This window comes from Littorina saxatilis, linkage group LG7 (genome assembly GCF_037325665.1).
Source record: "Littorina saxatilis isolate snail1 linkage group LG7, US_GU_Lsax_2.0, whole genome shotgun sequence".
Classification (NCBI taxonomy): Eukaryota; Metazoa; Mollusca; class Gastropoda; order Littorinimorpha; family Littorinidae; genus Littorina; species Littorina saxatilis.
The window spans coordinates 25,288,455-25,307,067 of NC_090251.1; the positions used below are offsets into that span (position 1 = coordinate 25,288,455).

General features: G+C 46.0%; 2 protein-coding genes across 2 annotated transcripts in view; one reads left to right on the forward strand and one right to left on the reverse strand.

Moving 5' to 3' along the window:
* LOC138971027 (importin-7-like) overlaps positions 1-14,128 on the forward strand; it is a 55,936-nt gene extending 41,808 nt beyond the window's left edge. Inside the window, exons 21-26 of the mRNA XM_070343629.1 lie at positions 4,241-4,386; positions 4,622-4,687; positions 4,921-4,991; positions 5,411-5,552; positions 13,036-13,152; positions 13,695-14,128. Of these exons, the coding sequence (XP_070199730.1) occupies positions 4,241-4,386; positions 4,622-4,687; positions 4,921-4,991; positions 5,411-5,552; positions 13,036-13,152; positions 13,695-13,774 (622 nt within the window). The 3' untranslated portion in view covers positions 13,775-14,128. The remainder of the gene's footprint in view (positions 1-4,240; positions 4,387-4,621; positions 4,688-4,920; positions 4,992-5,410; positions 5,553-13,035; positions 13,153-13,694) is intronic.
* A 2,060-nt stretch (positions 14,129-16,188) lies between these two features.
* The window catches only part of LOC138971035 (transport and Golgi organization protein 2 homolog), a 29,409-nt gene continuing 26,984 nt past the window's right edge, over positions 16,189-18,613 (reverse strand). Inside the window, exon 8 of the mRNA XM_070343638.1 lies at positions 16,189-17,298. The gene's annotated coding sequence lies outside the window, so the exon portion shown is untranslated. The remainder of the gene's footprint in view (positions 17,299-18,613) is intronic.

Genomic DNA, 18,613 nt, shown 5'->3' on the forward strand with positions numbered 1-18,613 from the left:
CTGTGCAGTCAGATGTTTTGAGATGATGAAACGCTTGATCCATTCTCTGAGAACAACAGTGCAGGCAGAGTGTCCAGCCTCTCGGTGGGGCAGTACAGGGGGTGACTGTGTGGCAGTGGGGGTTTTCTCTGCTGTCTGAGGTCTGTGTGCTGTCTGCCTCTGTCTGCACTGTAACCAGGGTCCTCTCTGGCCTAAGATGGATACGCTGGCTCTGATCAAAATTCTGCAAGCTGATAGCTAGGATGCTTCTTTTACAGTGTAGCTTGAAAATGATCTATCTTTTATTAATGTGCCCAGCTCCCGAAGTAAAAATGCAAAAGGCTGTATATGAATCAGAATGTTTTGCTTTTTGTAAACCAAAAATCGGAAAGATTCTTCTGTAATGTTGTGGTCACAGCAGCAAGCAGCAATGTACCAGAAAAGTCAGATTTTCTCCAGTTCAGCTTGTTTATATCACCCATATGACAGAAATCAGCTACATGTACTAACGAGGGGATTAACATCATTCACAAAAACCAAGGCATAACAATCTGATAACTCGTGTGTAAATGACTCAGAGAAGGACAGCAGGCTCTCCCCCGCGGGTTAGGGGGAAGAATTTACCCGATGCTCCCCAGCATGTCGTAAGATGCGACTAACGGATTCTGTTTCTCTTTTTACCCTTGTTAAGTGTTTCTTGTATAGAATATAGTCATTTTTGACTCACATGCGAAGCAAAAGTGAGTCTATGTACTCACCCGAGTCGTCCGTCCGTCCGGACGTCCGTTCGTCCGTCCGTCCGTCCGTCCGTCCGTCCGGAAAACTTTAACGTTGGATATTTCTTGGACACTATTCAGTCTATCAGTACCAAATTTGGCAAGATGGTGTATGATGACAAGGCCCCAAAAAACATACATAGCATCTTGACCTTGCTTCAAGGTCAAGGTCGCAGGGGCCATAAATGTTGTCTAAAAAACAGCTATTTTTCACATTTTTCCCATTTTCTCTGAAGTTTTTGAGATTGAATACCTCACCTACATATGATATATAGGCCAAAGTAAGCCCCATCTTTTGATACCAGTTTGGTTTACCTTGCTTCAAGGTCAAGGTCACAGGAGCTCTTCAAAGTTGGATTGTATACATATTTTGAAGTGACCTTGACCCTGAACTATGGAAGATAACTGTTTCAAACTTAAAAATTATGTGGGGCACATGTTATGCTTTCATCATGAGACACATTTGGTCACATATGATCAAGGTCAAGGTCACTTTGACCCTTATGAAATGTGACCAAAATAAGGTAGTGAACCACTGAAAGTGACCATATCTCATGGTAGAAAGAGCCAATAAGCACCATTGTACTTCCTATGTCTTGAATTAACAGCTTTGTGTTGCATGACCTTGGATGACCTTGACCTTGGGTCAAGGTCACATGTATTTTGGTAGGAAAAATGTGCAAAGCAGTTCTTAGTGTATGATGTCATTGCTAGGTTTAGTTACCCTAAAGGTCGAGGTCAAGCATGTGAGTCGTATGGGCTTTGCCCTTCTTGTTTGTGAAGATTTGTCAAGCAGTATGTAAGAAATGTTAAGTCCTTTGTACTGGAAACTTGCATTCTCCCAGTAAGGTAATATATTGTACTACGTTGCAAGCCCCTGGAGCAAATTTTTGGCTCACGTAAGTGTAGCCTATGCGATCGTAACTTTGTCTGTCTGTGCGTTTGTGCGTGTGTGTGTGCGTGTGTGTGTGTGTTTGTGCGTGTGTATGTCTGTGGTAGAAACTTTAACATTTCGTCATTTGAAGACGTCACATTATGGCGTAAGAGGGTTAGACGTCACGCGAAGGAATTACTGTCTCGGTTTTGAGCGGGCCGAGACTAGTTGGAAGGCAAGAGTTATCTTTTTTTCATGTCTTGGCGTCTCAAATCGTATTAGTCAGAAAGCGCTTGCACGAAGTCTCGACCAGCGCGTGGTGTGCTTCTTTCTGAGTACTTAACGTCACAAATTGTACTTTACGTACTTGATGATGACGTAAGTTAATTGTATGTGTTCTATTTCGTTGACTGAGCACGGCCGGGACCAGTTGGCGTGAGCGCTGGGATTTCGAGTTTCATTCGACATGTCAATGCATCGCAGTATGAAATAATACAGGTAGGAGGTTAGTTCTTGTACTTTGGGTCAACCAAAGTCGATAAATGCATTCTTCACTATGGTATTGAGTCTGATTTCGTCGTCCATCTTGAATCGAAAAGCACTCTTCTTACAAAAAAAAAACCAACTTCGTTGCGAGCTACGACGAAGCTTCGCATGCCAAAACTTGAGAAGCGATGTTGGGGTCAAAGTACCACGCCGTAGCTGCGGGTTTTGGGTATTAAGACTTTGCGAAGCTTCGTGTAGTGAGTTTGTGTTACTGTTTGTCTATTTCTTACGTGAGCCTTGAAGGCTTCGCCTCTTGTATAGTAGTGCTTTTGTGAACAAGAAACAATTGACAAGTGGCTCTATCCCTTTCCTCTTTGCGATATAACCTGCGTGGGTGAAAACGACGTTAAACACCAAATAAAGAAAGAAAGAAAGACAGCAGGCTGCTTTTCCTCGTGTTTGTGTTGTATCAAGCCCAGAGGTTGGCTTTACACTTTGAACACCATCATTCTTCAGTCAGACGTTGAGATGATGAGACGCTTGATCCATTCTCTGAGGACAACGGTGCAGGCAGAGTGTCCAGCCTCTCGGTGGGGCAGTACAGGGGGTGACTGTGGGGCAGTGGGGGTTTTCTCTGCTGTCCGAGGTCTGTGTGCTGTCTGCCTCTGTATGCACTGTAACCAGGGTCCTCTCTGGCCTAAGATGGATACGCTGGCTCTGATCAATACCAAACTTCTTCTCAAACTGGAAGGAAATATCAAATAATGTCTTGTCTGTTTTATAGTGTGAGAATAGTGTGCTTGGTCATGTATTATTTGTGTGTGGCACAGAATGTTTTTCCCCTTCCATGAGCCTGACTTTAGGCTTTACAAAGGTTTGGCCAGTATGAGCTGAAAACAAGCAGCACTTTTCACAGTCAATTGGTCATTGCTTTTGTTTTTAATCAGAGATGAAATGAGTTACTTGGTTGAATGTTTCATAGATAGATGTATCAATTACGAGGTAGCAGCCACGGGTAATCAAAATTCCTCTGATTTTCTGACTGTGTAGTAATGTTTTGACTGGTATGCAGACCTGTTTACCCTTACGATTTTGGCGTAATTTATTACGATTTTCTGTCCCGCAGTGGGGCACTGCGGTTATGAAATTAAAGGCCCCTCCTGTTTTTGGAACCGCAGGAGCTTTCTAGTTTGCTGTTAGGTAGATTTTTGGTTCCTCTTTCCTGTCATGCTCTCTTTTTCTTCATGAATTCTTTTCCTTTTTCTGCCTTCTTGCTCATTCACCTGTATTTTTTCCAAAAATCTCTTCTCTTGCCGCTTGTCTCGCGATTCATGTATAGTTTAATCTGTTAGTGTTCTGATGTAAGTCCAGCAGTAGATAGGTTAAGCCTATTTTAACATACTGGAAACTGGTAATCTTCCAGTAGGTATTAATTTAGTTTTACTAAAGCCTGCTGGGACACAAGTAATGGGTTAGTGCATTTGTAAACAGGAATCGCTTGACAAGTGGCCCCCTTCATCCCCCCCTTCCTCGTCCTGATATGGCTCTGCGTAGTCGGCTGGACGTTAAGCAACAAATAAACAAACAAATACGATTTTCTGCAAAAAATACGCCATTCCGCTATCCGTGTCAAGACTACGATTTTCATAAATAAAAAAAAGTTATTTTTATTAATTCACATGTTTGGCATTGTCTTTTTCAATGGCAAATGGGGTGAAAAAGCACAGGACTGACTAGAGATCATGTCTGTCTGATGAGATGCTGGAGAGCCTTCTAGTGGTGAAGTCTCGCCCTCACTCATTCGGCAAGCGCAAGTACAGTAGAGAAGCGCTTGACACACTGAAAAAGGCCTACTACGAGCACACAAAAAATAATCAGTGATGCATGTGCTTTTGATGTGATCTTCTTTGAAATTATGATGACTACAAAAACTGACTGATGTGTTTTGTTTGTGAATGATGGATATATGTGCATGATTGCATTTCGCGTACACAGTTGTCATGTGCGTTGTAATTGGCGACGAATGCTGGATGATTACTATTTTTGTGCCAGGATTACTATTTTTGGGGCTGAGCATTACTCCAAAACACTTATGGGGGTAAACAGGTCTGGGTATGTTGTGCAGACTTCACGACCGCAAGCTGAGTGTGCTGGGCCTGTGTTCGCTGCTGAGTATGACCAGCACCCGCCCGCAGGAAGTGACGGCCGCTGCACAGGAGGTCCTACCCGCCATGCTCATCCTCTTCCAGGGGCTCAAGCGCGCCTATGCCAGTCAGTGGATATTCTTTTTCTCACGTAAACATAGGATGCTAAAGCTTGTGCATTGATTTGCAAGCATTAGGCTTGTCTTGTCAAAATATATTGTAAGGTCGCGTTGAAAACAGTCAGGTATTGCTAACTCACACAGTGAAATTGGAATACATATAGTTCTTATGCTAAAACTTTCAAGAGACGCTTGTGACCTGTAGTACGCTTGTGTATACGTTGTAACGTTTGTGTGTTACAGGCCGTGCCGAGAACGAGAATGACTCGGACGACGAAGAAGAAGATGAGGAAGTTGATCATGATGCTGGTAAGTTGTGGCTTTTTGTCGCTGTTAATACTGAAGTGTTCTTGACTCACTCAAGTAATCAGTGAGTCTTGGTAATGAGCCGTGTCCGGCTGTGACCTCTCCACATGACCCAAGTCCAAATATTTGTGTGAAGTTTGGTATACACTTGTGTGTGTTGTAGAGGTGTGAAAAGTGTGATACAAATGTGTGTCCCAGTGTGTGTTGTACAGGTGTGTGTTGCTTATTTGTTGCAGAGGTGCTGGCCAGCGATGAAGACGACATTGATGAGGAGGGGCAGCAGTACCTGGAGAAACTGGCCAAGGCGGTAAGTTATACATTTGCCTATGTCATTTCAGTGTGTTGTGTCGCTTTCTGTGTGGGTTCGAACCCAGGTACGGTGGGAATTTGTTTGGGTTTCCCAGAGTCGACATTCACTGCAGGAGGAATCATACCACCCTTGTGCAAATGCATGCACAATTTACGATCAATGCACAGTAGTTTAACAGGTCAGACTGGGAACTTGGAAACACACTGTCAGTTTAGTATGCACACCCCAACAGACATCATGCTTACCACATGACAGGTTAAAAAAAATAAACTATATCATTTTAAATTAAAAAATCAATGGTGTGACACAGAACTCACACCATAAGGTGACTGTGAGAGGTAAAACCTCAGGAACACAGGAGAAGAAGAAAAATGATAGGGATATGTGCAGAATATCAACTGTGTTCTTTGTTGCAGGCTGAGAATGCTGGAGATGACAGTGACGGGGAGTACAGCGACGACGGGGCGGAGGAAACCCAGCTTGAGAGCTACAACACTCCCCTGGACGATGAGCGATGCCTCGTGGATGAATACGTCGCCTTCAAAGAGATACTCAGCAGTAAGTGATTGTCTGTAGTTTGGCAGTATTTCAGTTTTCATGTTGTCTCTGTGACACATGTAGGGAACATTTCTGAAGGGAAATGGATCGAAAAGTAAGTGAACATGATTTTCTTCTTTCTTAGTTTCTTTTTTACATTTAGTCAAGTTATGACTAAATGTTTTAACATAGAGGGGGGAATCGAGACGAGGGTCGTGGTGTGTGTGTGTGTGCGTGCGTGCGTGCGTGTAGAGCGATTCAGACCAAACTACTGGACCGATCTTTATGAAATTTGACATGAGAGTTCCTGGGTATGATATCCCCATACGTTTTTTTCATTTTTTTGATAAATGTCTTTAATGACGTCATATCTGGCTTTTCGTGAAAGTTGAGGCGGCACTGTCACGCCCTCATTTTTTAACCAAATTGGTTCAAATTTTGGTCAAGTAATGTTCGACGAAGCCCGGACTTCGGTATTGCATTTCAGCTTGGTGCCTTAAAATTTAATTAAATAACATATTCTTACTCCGAATCACATTAGCATTGAGTCACCTGAGATGCTTATCACTGAAAAACGCTTACCCGGCTAAAAATTTTAAAGGGAAGCAACCCATCACCAAAACGAAAGTGAAAGTAGCTTTGGTAATGGGCCAGCACACCGGGAGTTACCTCCCATACGGGTGTGTGCCACGTCACTTCCTCTAGGAACACGTGCCTATTCTCATACGTCTTTTTCACCTCGGAGAGGACGGTTCACTTTTAGAACGCTCTGTGGCTGACCTTGTGTGTTTGAGTGACACCCGCCGGCCACGTTACCCAGCTTTTCTGCTCGCCTTGCCTACAGTTTGGTGAGCTCGTTCCCGTTTGTTGTTGGTTTGTTGCGCTGTTTTCGTTACTGTACGTTGTCCGTTTTTTGCGGACTTGTGTGTCAGTGACTTGCGTGTTTAGCCATTTTGTTGTGTGAGTTAGTTAGCTAACTCGTGTGACTTTGCTCGTAGCTCTGCGTGCCCCTTTCTGTGTTGGGCAAGTGTAGCTATAGTATTTTGTTGACGCGAAAGAGTGTGTGTTTACTGTGTTTTCAGTCTTTTAGACTTACGTTTCAGTAAATTTTTCGCGTTGCCACGCGTTGTTGACTTGTGTGTCAGTTACTTGCGTGTTTCGCCATTTTGTTGTGTGAGTTTGTTTACTAGCTCGTGTGACTTTGTTTGTAGCTCTACGTGCCTCTGTTTTTGTTGGGCAAGTGAGCTATCGTATTTTGTTGACGCGAAAGAGTGTGTGTTTACTGTGTGTTCAGTCGTTTAGACTTACGTTTCAGTAAATTTGTTCGCGTTGCCACGCGTTGTTGACTTGTGTGTCAGTTACTTGCGTGTTTCGCCATTTTGTGGTGTGAGTTAGTTTACTAGCTCGTGTGACTTTGTTTGTAGCTCTACGTGCCTCTGTTTTTGTTGGGCAAGTGTAGCTATCGTATTTTGTTGACGCGAAAGTGTGTGTTTTTTACTGAGTTTTCAGTCGTTTAGACTTACATTCAGTAAAATGTTTTCGTGTTGTTTACATGGATTTGACAGCATGTCTGATTCAGACAAGCGCTGTGGCAAGTCGGACCCCAAGGGGAAATTTAAGCCTTTGGCTTCTTCTTTAGCAGTTTTACTTGTACAGACCAAGAACGTAACAATTGTTGTCTGTACCTTTTTCGGCGCCTAGCGCTGTTACTACTTCTGCTATCTTTTGCGGCGCCTAGCGCTACTGTTACGTCTGCTCCGGTTCTCTACTACGGAGAATTCGTCCTCGTTGTTAGCACCTGTGCAGGGTGCGTTGGTTCCTTTCTGTTTAAGACACTGGTTCCGGGAATCCGCAGCTTGGTGCAGGCAGAGTTCCAGCGTTCCGTCGCCAGTAGTTTGGCGTTTCCGGCATCTGGCAGTGACGTCCGGGCGTTGGCTTCCGTGTCTTTGCCTTCCTTTTCCGGTTTGGAGCAGCGTCCTCCCTCTTCAGCTGCGGCTGGTAAGCAGAGCTGGTCCGATAGCCCTCGTGAGGCGCCTGGACGTTCTCTCTCGGGAGACAGCTCTTTCGCATCGGGTCACGACCGATACCATGCTGATCTTTCATTTCCGGCGATAACCTACGAGGCCCCGGATTTGATCGAACAGCGGCGGCAGTCGGTTTCGGCTGCCGCATTTCCGGCACTTGCCGGAAGTGATGATCCGTCCGCTCCGGCACGCTACGGCGGTCGCGGCAGGATGGAGTATTCACTGACTTCCGGTCCTTCCGGATCGCGAAGTCAACCAGTGCAGCCTTCGCTTCCGCATTGCGCGGTTCCGTCGGCTACACTACCGGCACTCGCCGGAAGTGATGATCCGTCCACGCAGGCACGCTACGGCGGCTGCGGCAGGATGGAGTATTCACTGACTTCCGGTCCTTCCGGATCATGAAGTCAACCAGTGCAGCCTTCACTTCCGCATTGCGCGGTTCCGACGGCTACACTTCCGGTTTCGGCCGGACACGCTGCTTCCTCTTCTGGTGCTTCCTTCCGGATACCAGTGGGTGGATTCCAGCGTACGCCTTCCGGCCAGTTAGTGCCTAGGCTTGAGCAGGCATCACTCCACTCTGATGGGGGAGTGACGTCAGCTCATCCAGCTCCGGTTTTTGCGGATGGTCGTCCTGCCTACCCTTTACCTTCACAAGGTTCTGGGCTGCAGGATGATGTTCGTGCACAGGCATTTCCGGTCTCCGGTTTGCCAGGGCATGCTTCTGCTTCCGGAACTGGTGTTTTTGGTTTCAGTGCAGCCTTCGCTTCCGCATTGCGCGGTTCTGTCGGCTACACTACCGGCACTCGCCGGAAGTGATGATCCGTCCACGCAGGCACGCTACGGCGGCTGCGGCAGTATGGAGTATTCACTGACTTCCGGTCCTTACGGATCACGAAGTCAACCAGTGCAGCCTTCAATTCCGCATTGCGCGGTTTCGCCGGCTACACTTCCGGTTTCGGCCGGACACGCTGCTTCCTCTTCTGGTGCTTCCTTCTGGATACCAGAGGGTGGATTCCAGCGTACGCCTTCCGGCCATTTAGTGCCTAGGCTTGAGCAGGCATCACTCCACTCGGATGGGGGAGTGACGTCAGCTCATCCAGCTCCGGTTTTTTACGGATGGTCGTCCTGCCTACCCTTACCTTCACAAGGTTCTGGGTTGCAGGATGATGTTCGTGCACAGGCATTTCCGGTTTCCGGTTTGCCAGGGCATGCTTCTGCTTCCGGAACTGGTGGTTTTGGTCATGGTTCCATGTGTGACTATTCTGATGCTCCATCAGTGGTCAACGAGGAGTCTCGGGGCGTGTTTCCGTCGAAGCTCAAGTCTGTTCTTGACATCGCGGCGGAAGTAGCGTCTCGTTTTTTCCCCGAAGGGGTGGTGGCTGCGGACTCTTACGCTCCGTTCGTTCCTTCGGCCATGGCGGACTTCCGGCCGGCACAGGAAGATGTTTCTTCCTTCCGGTTCGCCGAGTCTCCGTCAGTGGCTTACCAACTTTCGCATTCGCTGGTTCGTCCAGCACATGCGGGGAGTGGTATTCGGCCAGTGCCTGTTCCGTTACTGCTTCCTTTTGGTCCAGTTCCGGAATCAGCTCAGCAGTGGGTGGCATCGGCTTCTCAAGCCTCTCCCTTTGTGCCTACGGGCAATAGGAAGCTTAGCTTGCCCACTCAGAGCCAGAGCTGGCTGGCGTCTTTTGCACTCCCTAGGGCTACCCTTCCGGTTCTCCGGGAATCGCTGCCTCTTCTGGCTAAACCGATCTAGCATGATTTGGTTCTGCCGGTTTCTGAGGCTTCCCTCCTCTCTGCTGAGGAGGTTGGACGTCGGCAGATCGAACTGTCTTCCGTTGCGGAGACTCTTGTTCGGACTCTGTCTCGGACATTGACCGATTCGCTGGTTCCTTTCACTCTCAGTGAAGAACAAGATGCGGTCGATGTCTCTGCGCTTTTGTCCGCCTTGGCCAAGGTCAATGAGGAACAATTGCGTCTTTCCTCCCTACAGTACACCCAAACGGTTCTCTGTAGGAGGGATCTCTTCCTCTCGCAGTCCCAGTTCACGGAGCTGGCTACTAGGGAGACCTTGAGAGTCTCCCCGGTCTCAGAGGAATCTCTCTTCTGTTCTCTGGCAATGGATGCCAGACAGAAGGAGATTCAGTCGATCAAGGACAGTCAGTTCCTCGACTTCACTCTGCAGGGGGTGAAACAGTCTAAGCCTTCTAAGCAAAAGCAGGCTCAGACATTGTCGAACCCCAAGCCAGCTCAGAAGCGGCAGGCGCTGCCGGTCGCTCGTGGCGGGAAGAAGAGGACGGCATCGGGGAGGGGGTGTGGCGGCTCTGGGAGTAAGCCACACCCCCAATGAAGCGCTCCCGATCTCACCCCCCTCCCGCCTTCCACCTTGGTGATGGCGGGAGGCCTCTCCCGTGCGCTTTCTCGTTGGATGTCGGTAGTAGACAGCCAATGGATTGTGGGAGTGGTGAGATTGGGCTTCCGCCTGCTCTGGCGGGAGGAAAAGGCGCCTCTTACCCGAGTGCCGCCGCGGTTCTAGCCCCTCTTCTCGCAGGAAGCACGTTCCGTCTTGCAGTCGGAAATTGCCTCCCTGGAGCAGAAGGGCGCGGTGGAGAGAGTTTGGGTCCATAGCTCCCTGGGACTTAAGGGCGTCTTTTCGCTGTTCCCAAAGCGTCAGGAGGATGGCGTCCCGTGTTGGATTTATCTCTCCTCAACACTTTCTTGAGTGAGATAAAAGTCAAGATGGAGACGCCAGCCTCTGTCCGAGACTCTCTCCGCCCAGGAGACTGGGTGACCTCGATCGATCTCACGGACGCATACTTTCATTCTTATGCATCCGGCCGACCGGAAATGGCTTTGTTTCCGGTGGGGAGATCAGATCTACCAGTTTCGCGCACTCCCTTTCGGGCTGTCCCTCGCACCATGGATTTTCACCATGGTGGTGAGACAGGTCTGGGCACTGGTGAGGTCCTAGGGTATACGCCTGCGGGCTTATCTGGACGACTGACTCATCATGAACCAGTCCCAGAGCGGTTGTTCGCAAGATACCCTGATGGTTCTTCGAGAATCCAACTTGTTGGGGTTCTCGATCAACCGGGCAAAGTCGGAGCTGACCCTGTCACAGACATTCACTTATCTGGGGATGTCTTTCGACACGGTCGCGTGGACTGTCCAGCCTTCTCAGAGAAGGGTGGACAAGCTCCAAGCTCAGATTCGCCCCACTTTGCCTCTCCTGATGGCTTCCATCCGTCTGGACTTGGTGGCTCGCTCGCTTAGAGCGTCCACCTCGTCAGTTTATGCTTCCAACGGGAAGGCATGGACTGCCTGGTGTTCAGCTACAGGGGTGAGTTCGGTGGCTCCGCGCTCTTTTCAGGTCGCCAACCGCCTCTCTTTCATGTCTTCGCAGGGCGCCTCAGGCTCCTCGTTGAGGGTCCGGCGCTTCGCTATCTCGGCGACTCTTAAGCAGATCGGTTGGTCTGTTCGAGTCGGAGGCGTTATAGCTGCAGTCATTAAAGGGGCTGCTCTTAAGGAAGCTAAAGCTCGTTTGCCCGCTCCCAAGTGGGACTTGTTTTTAATTCTGGAATTCCTACGTTCTGCGGATTTTGAGCCTTTGAGCGAGGCCATTCTGTTCAATGTCACTCGCAAAGCGCTGGTTCTTCTTTTGTTGGCAACGGCCCGACGGGGTAGCGAGGTCCACGCCCTGTCGGGTCAGCCTGGAGATATCTCCTTTGAGTCGGGCGGTTCCGCATCTTTGCGTTTCCGGCCCGATTTCCTGGCCAAGAATCAGTCTCCGGGGCAGGCCTCTCCGCTGGTTAGAGTCAAGGCTCTGATCAGCGCGTTGACCCCGGATGACCTTGACTCGGTCAATTGCCCTGTGAGGGCTCTTCGTCTGTACTTAGCCCGGACTCAGCCGTTTCGGTCTAGTTTTCAGAAGTTGCTGTTTATCTCGCCCTTTTCTAGGCGCGAGTAAGATTTGTCGAAGGTATCATTGGCCCGGTGGGTGTCCTCGCTCTTTAAGCAAGCTTATGAGTGGAGTCGCTCAAAGAGGGGGGGGGGGTCATGCCCTCCTTGCCACTTGACTCGGCCCGAGCCCATGAAATGAGGGCGTGGGCATCCTCTCTGGCAGTACTGCGCTCCAGATGTCTAGAGGAGGTGCTGACAACTGCGTTTTGGCGTTCTGAAGATGTTTTCATAAACTTTTATCTTCGGGACGTCTTGGCTCTTCGACAGGATGGCTCCAGAGGCCTTCCAGCGCTCATAGCAGCAGGCCAGTTCCTGTCCAGAACTTGATGGTGAGTTTTGATTCATTTCTAGCCCACCGCCTTGTTGATGTTATCTGCTAATGTGATTCGGAGTAAGAATATGTTATTTAATGGAAAATTTCCTAGATAAATTTTCATTTAATTAATATACTTACCCGAATCACATACTGTATTCCCTCCCACCTGCCCCGCGTATGGTTTTAAGATTTTTAAAGCCGTATGAGAATAGGCACGTGTTCCTAGAGGAAGTGACGTGGCACACACCCGTATGGGAGGTAACTCCCGGTGTGCTGGCCCATTACCAAAGCTACTTTCACTTTCGTTTTGGTGATGGGTTGCTTCCCTTTAAAATTTTTAGCCGGGTAAGCGTTTTTCAGTGATAAGCATCTCAGGTGACTCAATGCTAATGTGATTCGGGTAAGTATATTAATTAAATGAAAATTTATCTAGGAAATTTTCCATTAATGACTTTGGTCATTAAAAATCTGAAAATTGTAAAAAAAAATAAAAATTTATAAAACGATCCAAATTTACGTTTATCTTATTCTCCATCATTTGCTGATTCCAAAAACATATAAATATGTTATATTTGGATTAAAAACAAGCTCTGAAAATTAAATACATAAAAATTATTATCAAAATTAAATTTTCGAAATCAATTTAAAAATACTTTCATCTTATTCCTTGTCGGTTCCTGATTCCAAAAACATATAGATATATGTTTGGATTGAAAACACGCTCAGAAAGTTAAAACGAAGAGAGGTACAGAAAAGCGTGCTATCCTTCTCAGCGCAACTACTACCCCGCTCTTCTTGTCAATTTCACTGCCTTTGCCATGAGCGGTGGACTGACGATGCTACGAGTATACGGTCTTGCTGCGTTGCATTGCGTTCAGTTTCATTCTGTGAGTTCGACAGCTACTTGACTAAATGTTGTATTTTCGCCTTACGCGACTTGTTTCTTTTTATTGATCGAGATGTGTGACAGAACGTCCACAGACTTTGTAGTTTGCTAATCAAATTTGGTTCTTGTCAAGCATGGAATGAAGACGAGGATGAAATTTGTTTGTTTTCTTCTCCTGTTCTGCTTGTGCAAGGTATCAGCAAATTGATTGTGTTTAACGTGCTGTTGCATGTAATTGAGCCGACTTGAGCACTTCTTCCCATTCAATAGATGATCGTGTCAGGTGTGTTTAACGTGCTGTTGCGTGTACTTGTGCAGACCTGAGCGCAGTGGACAGCGGGTGGTACACAGCACTGACCGGTCAGCTGACCCCCCAGCAACAGGGTCAGGTGGAGGAGATCTTCAAGCTGGCCGAACAGCGCAAGGCCGCGTCAGGTGAGTGTTTGATACATTAGTTGTACAGTGGATCCACCCTTTTAGGAATGCCCAAAATCCGCGAGATCGGGTTTACAAGAGAGAGAGAGAGAATGTTAAAATGGATGTGTTGTTGAAACCTACTTGGTGAATCAGGGGAGTGTGATTATGAGTTTGAAGGAATGCTCTCCATCAAGGCAGAGTATTAATATTAGTTAATATGTCGCACAACATGAAAACAAAATGTGCAGAGTCTTGTCAGAAAGCTGAGACTCCAAGCATAAGACGGCAATCTTCAGCTGTAACATTTTCCGATAATAGAAGCCTTCATTTGGATATTTTATGCATGACAGGTTGTAAAAGCAAGGGGTGAAACAATTTTAAAGGTTAAAAGAACTCCAAATACGGTGTCGTATTTTAAATGTGAATCTATAAACACATCTGCACTAGACAGCTTTTATATTGCCGAGTTCAACAAAACTTTAGACAAATGTGTCTGCTATTATATTGCAGAGTCCAACAATGGTTCACTACTACAAATTTGTTGTGTTTCTATGTTACAGAGTCCAAGAAGATCGAACAAGGCGGTGGATACCACTTCACCCAGCGCACTGTCCCACAGACTTTCAACTTTGGCAACTAACTTTGTTCAAAGCAAAGAGACAGTTTGTTTGGTTATGTTGTTTCCCGCTAAAGACAGCCCAAAAAAACAATTGCTTTCGCCCCAGGTTTTAACATGCTGTGTGGTTTGCCATGTTCTGCTTTCAGCTTTTCTAAACTCCATCTGTAGGTATCTGACAGGGAAATAAAGAAAGGTTGAACGTTACTCTTGTGTAGGTAAATAAGGTGTTTGGTCACATGGAGGTTGAAAATATTTTTTTTAATGAAGTCAGCCTTTGTTGTATTTTTTTTTCCATTCCTCTCTCAATCCCACCCCCACCCTTTCCCTCTGGTATTCTTATCTTTTTTTTTCTCGAAATGAAACGGTAAAACAAGATATTCAAAACAGCTGTACTTTTTTTCTCACATGAAAATAGCATTATACTGATGTGTGGGATTCATGCAACACATGCTTTACCATACTTTAATTTGGATTATTTTTTTTCCCCTGACCATTTTCGCCTTTGACAGCTTTTATTGTTTGAGCCCCACAGTAAGGTGGTTGCAATTTCTGCAACACAAGGAAACGGAGTTGGAGCAAATGTTTTCAAAATCCTGAACGAAGATTCAGGTCTCTTTGGTGCTAAGAGGGCTCTGACTGGTTGTGAGCCCTCGCAAGGTTCCTCCTGCTTGAAGCAGGGGGTATCGCGCAAGTCGCGCTGTCGGTCTGACCGGCTGAGTGGCTGTCTGTGTTGTGACAACATTGTGTGTTGTGCGACGTAGCGTGGTGACGTTGTGTTAAGCGTTTTGCTAGTCAACAAACCACAGCCGTGTCGCTCCCCCTCTCCGCTCTGTGTGTGTGGGAGGAGGGGGAGGCACGGAGCAGGCCCCTGCGTCCAGTGGTGGGCCCTGCAAACCGCAACCAGTTCCGGCCAAATTTGTGTGAACTGTGTTGCGTTTGTCTGCTCTAGGCTTTCACTCCTGGGGCAGACGGGGGATGGAGTCTTGCTGCTACTGCTGAAGTGTCGGTTGGTCGCTGGCGACCCCGCACCGGACTCTTTCCTTCTTGCTTCATCGCCGGGCTGCTGTTGTCTGTGGAATGGCCTTTGACCTTTTGCAGCGACTGTGTGCTGGTGTGTGATTTTGGAGAAAAGGAGCACTGTGCTCTATATCTCTGCCTTCCTTCCCCCCCTGTGATGACAATTGTTGTGTCGTCCAATTCCCCTATGGCTGTGATATTTGGTTCTGGCCGATGGCCAATCCTTTTTGAGGCGGTCGCCAATTTGAGAGCGGCCGTTTCAGGGGCAGGCAGCTGTGGCCAAAGGAGGGAGGCGCTTTTTGATCTCCTTCCGTCGGTCAAGTAGCACACCTGGTGGTACGCCAGGTTGCTATCGTTGTAGTGCACTTAAAGGGACAATCTTGGGCTCCAAAGTGCCGCGTTTCAGTGCCAGGCTTCAGTACACCTTTTGTGCTGATGGTCTTTTTGCTAAAATTTGGGCAAGTTGGATGTTTGTGTTAGGTGGACAGTGTATGTACTATACGCTTTTTGCTCATGCTCATAACTGTTTAGCCCAGCCTCGGTTCCTACAACCCCAAGTAAAATATTAGAAGGCCCTTGAATGGTCTGAACAATTGCCACTCAGAAACACTAGATCAAAGTCGGACCTCTTCAAATACTGAGCATAATGCATGAAAAGTAAGGGGATTTTCCTGTGAAGTGTTATAAAATTAGGGATGCACATCCAGGTGCAGGTAGTGAGCATGGTGCGTGAAAGCGAAGGTGATATTTCTTTTAAAATATTAAGGAACAGCCTGGTGAAGGTAGAGAGTAATAACGACTTGAATTCAATTCAATATAGCTTTAATATCTGAATGTAGGACAAACGGAAATTTTTTGAATCATGCCTGGAACGCCGAAGAAGAAGAAGTTGAATCATGCATTTTTGTTTGGCACCGTAAGCAGTTTCTTTCATGAAGACGGAATCCCGCAGTGGGGCACTGCGGTTATGAAATTAAAGGCCCCTCCTGTTTTTGGAACCGCAGGAGCTTTCTAGTTTGCTGTTAGGTAGATTTTTGGTTCCTCTTTCCTGTCATGCTCTCTTTTTCTTCATGAATTCTTTTCTTTTTCTGCCTTCTTGCTCATTCACCTGTATTTTTTTCCAAAAATCTCTTCTCTTGCCGCTTGTCTCGCGATTCATGTATAGTTTAATCTGTTAGTGTTCTGATGTAAGCCCAGCAGTAGATAGGTTAAGCCTATTTTAACATACTGGAAACTGGTAATCTTCCAGTAGGTATTAATTTAGTTTTACTAAAGCCTGCTGGGACACAAGTAATGGGTTAGTGCATTTGTAAACAGGAATCGCTTGACAAGTGGCCCCCTTCATCCCCCCCTTCCTCGTCCTGATATGGCTCTACGTAGTCGGCTGGACGTTAAGCAACAAATAAACAAACAAACAAATGAAGACGGAACAAAAATCTTGAATATTTTTATTTTTTTAATGTAATGGTCTAGACAAGTTAAACAGTGCACCCGGAAAACTAAAGCAGTGCAATGTTAATGTTTTAAGGTAGAGTATGAAAAAAACATGTTCAAAGAAGACAAATAAGAGGTTAATTGTAAAGAAACTCCTCATGTTGAGGAACGCCAAGTTTTGATTATGTATATTGAATTTACTTCTTGTTAGACCAGCATTTTGGATTGACAGCAACAGGGGTTTGATGTTTAAGCTATAGCCGTCAGTCATTTTTTTAAATAGGTCCAACGTGTGATTTTGTGGCATACAGATTTTAATAAAGAAAATTAATGACACATTTCTGTGTTCTGTGGTTGTGTGTGCATGTGTGGGGTTTGGTTGATTGATTCTTGATTGCACAAATATACAAAACAAAACAAAATCCAAAAAACTTCAAAGGTAATTATATGTACCGTATGTTTAATTACTGACAAACTAAATCATTTTTATGGCACATAGATCAATCATCAAGATTTTAGGTAACGCGTACGGTACTCTTGCAATCTGTCCCATCTAAAACTAGAATGAAATAAAGTGAAAGTGTGCAAAGTAAAACTATAAAAACCATAATGAGTCAAAGAAATAAACGAACACACACACACACACAAATCAAACATACCTTGAGACAATACCAATGAGAATATAATATATGCAAGTACCAGTTATACAAAACATCAAGATTATTGCCTCTTGTGATTAAGTCTGTGGAATAAAAAATCGATAAATTTACACACCAGAGCCAAGCATGTAAACTGACAAAACAGGTAAGATAACGAATGGACAATCAAACAAGGATTCAATGAAAGAAACTAGACGATAACAATTGGTCAAATAACCACATGGTTATATATTCATAATATAATACTGTGACATGTACATGGAAACTATTTTTATGACCGTAAACTTGTAGGTTATGTATCACAAAAACACCTATAATAGGAATGAAAGAAATTTGAAAGGCACATAAAAACAGTTCAGCTCATCTCAGATCTGGCCAGGCGATTAGATCATCTCTCCATTTGATGTTGCAGGGTTCGTACAGGTCATGGAAAACCTGGAAAGTCATGGAATTTGATTTTTAATTTTCCAGGCCTGGAAAGTCATGGAATTTCAATTCAAGTCATGGAAAGTCATGGAATTTAACAAAAATAAGAAAGAAAAATTAACCTTTAGCACGCCAGCGGCGATTTTCGTTGCCCAGCCATTCCCCCCCCCCCCCCCCCCCCCCCCCTTTGCCAGCCAGCAGCGATTTGCGTCGCCAGCACAAGGCTTGTTCGTACATGTATGACCAACTTCTCGTTCGTATTTGCATACGAGAATAACGGTATTTTTAACGGCACTTGAGCCAAAGCAAGGCTCACTTCCTTCCGTTATCTCGTCGTGTCGTCTGCGATGCATTTGAGTTGGTTTCGTCGAAGTTTTCTGCTTTTGTTTTTGCATCGATAAAGTACTTTAGCGCTTCGACAAGCAAGATGGAGGATGATGAGTTTGAAACTTTCTTTGGAGTTGTTTCTTGACAACAAAAAGTATGCGGAATGGAACGAATTACCGAGGAAGATCTTCGCAATGAACTGTGTATCGCGGTGAAAAAAATGACAGTTCGTCAAGTCACAGTGACGGTTACGAAACGGAATTTACGAAAGTGGAGATGGATACAAACAGTGGCTGGTCCAGTTTAGTGAAATGACAGGACCAGCAAACATTACCGATAATCTGACTGCGTAGCAAATGCTTGTCGAAGAGACACTGCGTAGAAACTGACTCAAATTCAGTGCAAAGCAAGCCAGTGTCAAAACTGGCAGTGACAAGACGTAAAAAGTTTGCGTGTTCGGAAATGGCGACCTGTGGATCTAGTCATGGAAAATGTTATTGAGGCTCATGGAAAAGTCATGGAATTTTGTTTCTAAAAACCAGTGGGGACCCTGCATTTGGTCACATTCCAAAAATCAACACCCCCATTGCTTGCTGGTGTAATTTGGATTTGTGTGTAATGTATACACAAGTGGCTTTTACGAAATATATTCATAAAAAAAACCACCTTCCCATTGTGCACAGACAGCACCCCGACTGTTAATGTTTGGTAGGTGACCAAATGGAGGCGTGACACAGAGCACCCCGACTGTTAATGTTTGGTAGGTGACCAAATGGAGGCGTGACACAGAGCACCCCGACTGTTAATGTTTGGTAGGTGACCAAATGGAGGCGTGACACACAGAGCACCCTGACTGTTAATGTTTGGTAGGTGACCAAATGGAGGCGTGACACAGAGAGCACCCCGACTGTTAATGTTTGGTAGGTGACCAAATGGAGGCGTGACACAGAGAGCACCCCGACTGTTAATGTTTGGTAGGTGACCAAATGGAGGTGTG